The sequence below is a fragment of the Thermobia domestica genome, unplaced genomic scaffold, assembly GCF_964235325.1.
Source record: "Thermobia domestica unplaced genomic scaffold, izTheDome1.hap1.1 HAP1_SCAFFOLD_1490, whole genome shotgun sequence".
Classification (NCBI taxonomy): Eukaryota; Metazoa; Arthropoda; class Insecta; order Zygentoma; family Lepismatidae; genus Thermobia; species Thermobia domestica.
The window spans coordinates 33,978-36,775 of record NW_027657200.1 but is presented as its reverse complement, the minus strand read 5'-3'; the positions used below and the strand labels follow the sequence as shown (position 1 = coordinate 36,775).

General features: G+C 39.5%; 1 protein-coding gene across 1 annotated transcript; it reads left to right on the top strand.

The window, feature by feature from the left end:
- The first annotated feature begins 1,561 nt into the window (after positions 1-1,561).
- On the top strand, positions 1,562-2,425 carry LOC145677854 (general transcription factor II-I repeat domain-containing protein 2-like). Its single transcript, XM_081748157.1, has 2 exons — positions 1,562-1,846; positions 1,994-2,425. The coding sequence occupies exons 1-2, from the start codon at positions 1,562-1,564 to the stop codon at positions 2,423-2,425; spliced, it is 717 nt and encodes a 238-aa protein (XP_081604283.1).
- The last annotated feature ends 373 nt before the right edge of the window (positions 2,426-2,798 follow it).

Sequence of the window (2,798 nt, the reverse complement as noted above, 5' to 3'; positions counted from 1 at the left end):
TTATCAAGTTCTTAATCCGAGTGTGGGTTTGTTATATTGTTGTTTCGCTTTTTAGGAAAAGAGATAATCTGTTGATACGAAAAAAAAAAATACTGTAGCACTTGTTTGTAATTATCTAAGTATTATCTCCAGAAAATTATCTTATGCATGTATGTGTGTACGAATAGGCTTAGCAAGGGGTTGGTTGTGGAGATTAGAAGCCAATATTACACTATCAATAGAAAGAATAGTATTTCTTACTCCACTTTTAAAGTTACTTTGATCGCAAAGAATCAAACAAAATGTTAAGAGAGCCAAAGAGGTTTTCCATTTTTAAGAGTGACCATTAGTGACTACCATTAGTGATTTTTTTTTTTTAACAAGGAGTGTATTTTTAATAAGGAAAAATATATTGTCCCTGGCTGGTTGTTTGCCGGTGGCTTGTTAAAAGTGAAAATGAATGTTAAATCATATCAACGACTGAAGATACACGCTTGTCTTTCTTCGATAGTTGCTGACTGATTTTGAAAGTCACAATGTTGTAGGCCTACTGTAACAGCGTAAACTCGGAAGGAAACATTCCAACTGAATGATACGAACAATTATTCCCAATGTCTTGAACATGAAACGTGGGTTGCACGGATAACGCTTAAAGTGGGCTGGATTGCACTGGAATTTCCTTCCGCCAAATTAGTGTTTGGTCTTAACTCAGTTCTTCTGTGTAGTTGTCTCTTAACAACATTTGAACATTTCTTTTAGATAATAATAACTAACTAACTAACTAACTCTATGGCCTATGGAACCCGAAGGTTCAATGCCTCGTTTACAAAATATTTCCACTAACTTCTGTCCTTAGCCAACTGGATTCAGTTTCTACTCTGTACTCTTATTTCTGCAAGATCCATCTTAATATTGCCTTCCCATCTACGCCTAGGTCTTCCTAGTGGTCTTCTTCCAATTGGGTTTTCAGTTAAAATTATGAAAGCGTTTCTAATTTCTTCCATTCTGGCTACATGGCCTGCCCTCCTGAACCTTCTACATTTAATGATCCTAACAATGTTAGGTGAGCGGTAAACTATGCAATTCCTCGTTATGAATTTCCTCCAATCCCCATTTTCATCCCTCTTTGGTCCAAATACTACTACTACTACTACTACTACTACTACTACTACTACTACTACTACTACTACTACTAATAATAATAATACGCATTATTATTATTATTATTATTATTATTATTATTATTATTATTATTAGTAGTAGTAGTAGTAGTAGTAGTAGTAGTAGTTGTTGTTGTTGTTGTTGTACTAGTACTAGTAGTAGTAGTAGTAGTAGTAGTAGTAGTAGTAGTAATAGTAATAGTAACAAAAGTAAAGATCAAGTACATGACGAAACAGCTTTACTAGTGTATAGCAGACAGCGACTAGTGCCACTTATGCTCAGCCTACTATCATCCGTGCTTCCAGTTTTGGCACCTGCATACATAATACGGTAGTTATCTAGCCACTAACTCCCCCTGTGTACATCTGTTTATAGAGACCAGTATCGAGTACAGTCGTTGTAAAGAGTTGAAAGCGGTAAGATGGCAAAACGACGCTGCCCTACACCTACACTTAAGTTCAACACGCAGTGGGAGGAGGATTATCTCTTTGTCGAAGATGACGGTGTAGCCAAATGTTTAGTGTGCTTTAAAACATTACACGGATTTAAAAAGTTCAACCTACAACGTCACTACAATACTTATCACGTGGAGCAATACGGGGAACTTGAAGGACATTTTCGCAAAGAAAAATTGAAGAAGTTGAAAGAGAATAAGGCCGCATCGGAAAAGGAAGACGGGGGGAGAACGTGTGAAGCCTCTGTGCGGGTGAGTTACTAAATTGCGTTGCATATTGCGAGATTGTTGCGCCCTTTCACAGACGGAGACCTAATAAAGGAGTGTATAGTAATATCAGCAAAAGACTTTTGTCCATCTCGAATACAGCAGTTCGAATCGGTTCCACTTTCCCGACAGACTATTACGCGACGCATAGAACATCCTGCAGATGATGTTTTGAGCCAGCTATTGGAACTTTTGAAAGCGTTTATTGCATTTTCCCTGGCGCTCGACGAAAGTACGGATGTTACAGATACTGCGCAGCTTGCTATCTTTATTCGTGGTGTACATAGTGATCTGGAGTTTCGAGAGGAACTGTTGCACATAGTACCTATGAAGGGCACCACAACGGGCGCTGATATTCTTGCGTGTGTTGAAGAAAGTGTCGAAATACAGGCCTTGCGTGGAATGCACTGGTACTGTTTCTGCACCGATGGGGCACCTGCTATGGTTGGGAAGAAAGCAGGGTTCGTGGCGCGACTAAAACAAAAACTGCAAGAGTTTGGGGTGTCGCATGATATCAGGGGAATTCATTGTATGTTGGATCAGGAACAGTTGTGTGCAAGATGAACGATGTCATGGACGTTGTAGTTCGTACCACCTGCTACCTCAGAAAACATGGACTGAGACATCGCCAATTTAAATCCTTCCTCGAAGACCTAAACAGTGCATACGGAGACATACCTTATTATACTGAGGTGCGCTGGCTGAGCCGTGGGAACTTGTTAAACCAGTTCTTTCAGTTACTAAACGACATTGACATGTTTCTCGATATGAACGATCATTCCATGCCAGAACTGAAAGACGACCAATGGAGATGCAACCTTGCGTTTTTGGCAGACATAAGTATTCATCTCAATGCTCTTAGCCTCTCATTGCAGGGTCAACATCTGCTAATTACAAATATGTGCGATCGCGTCGAAGCGTTCAAAATGAAGCTATC

Coding starts and splice junctions, on each gene's coding strand:
- LOC145677854 (XM_081748157.1), top strand. CDS start 1,562: ATGGCAAAACGACGCTGCCCTACACCTACACTTAAGTTCAACACGCAG. Junction 1,847..1,993: donor CGTGTGAAGCCTCTGTGCGG/GTGAGTTACTAA, acceptor CTTTCCCGACAG/ACTATTACGCGACGCATAGA.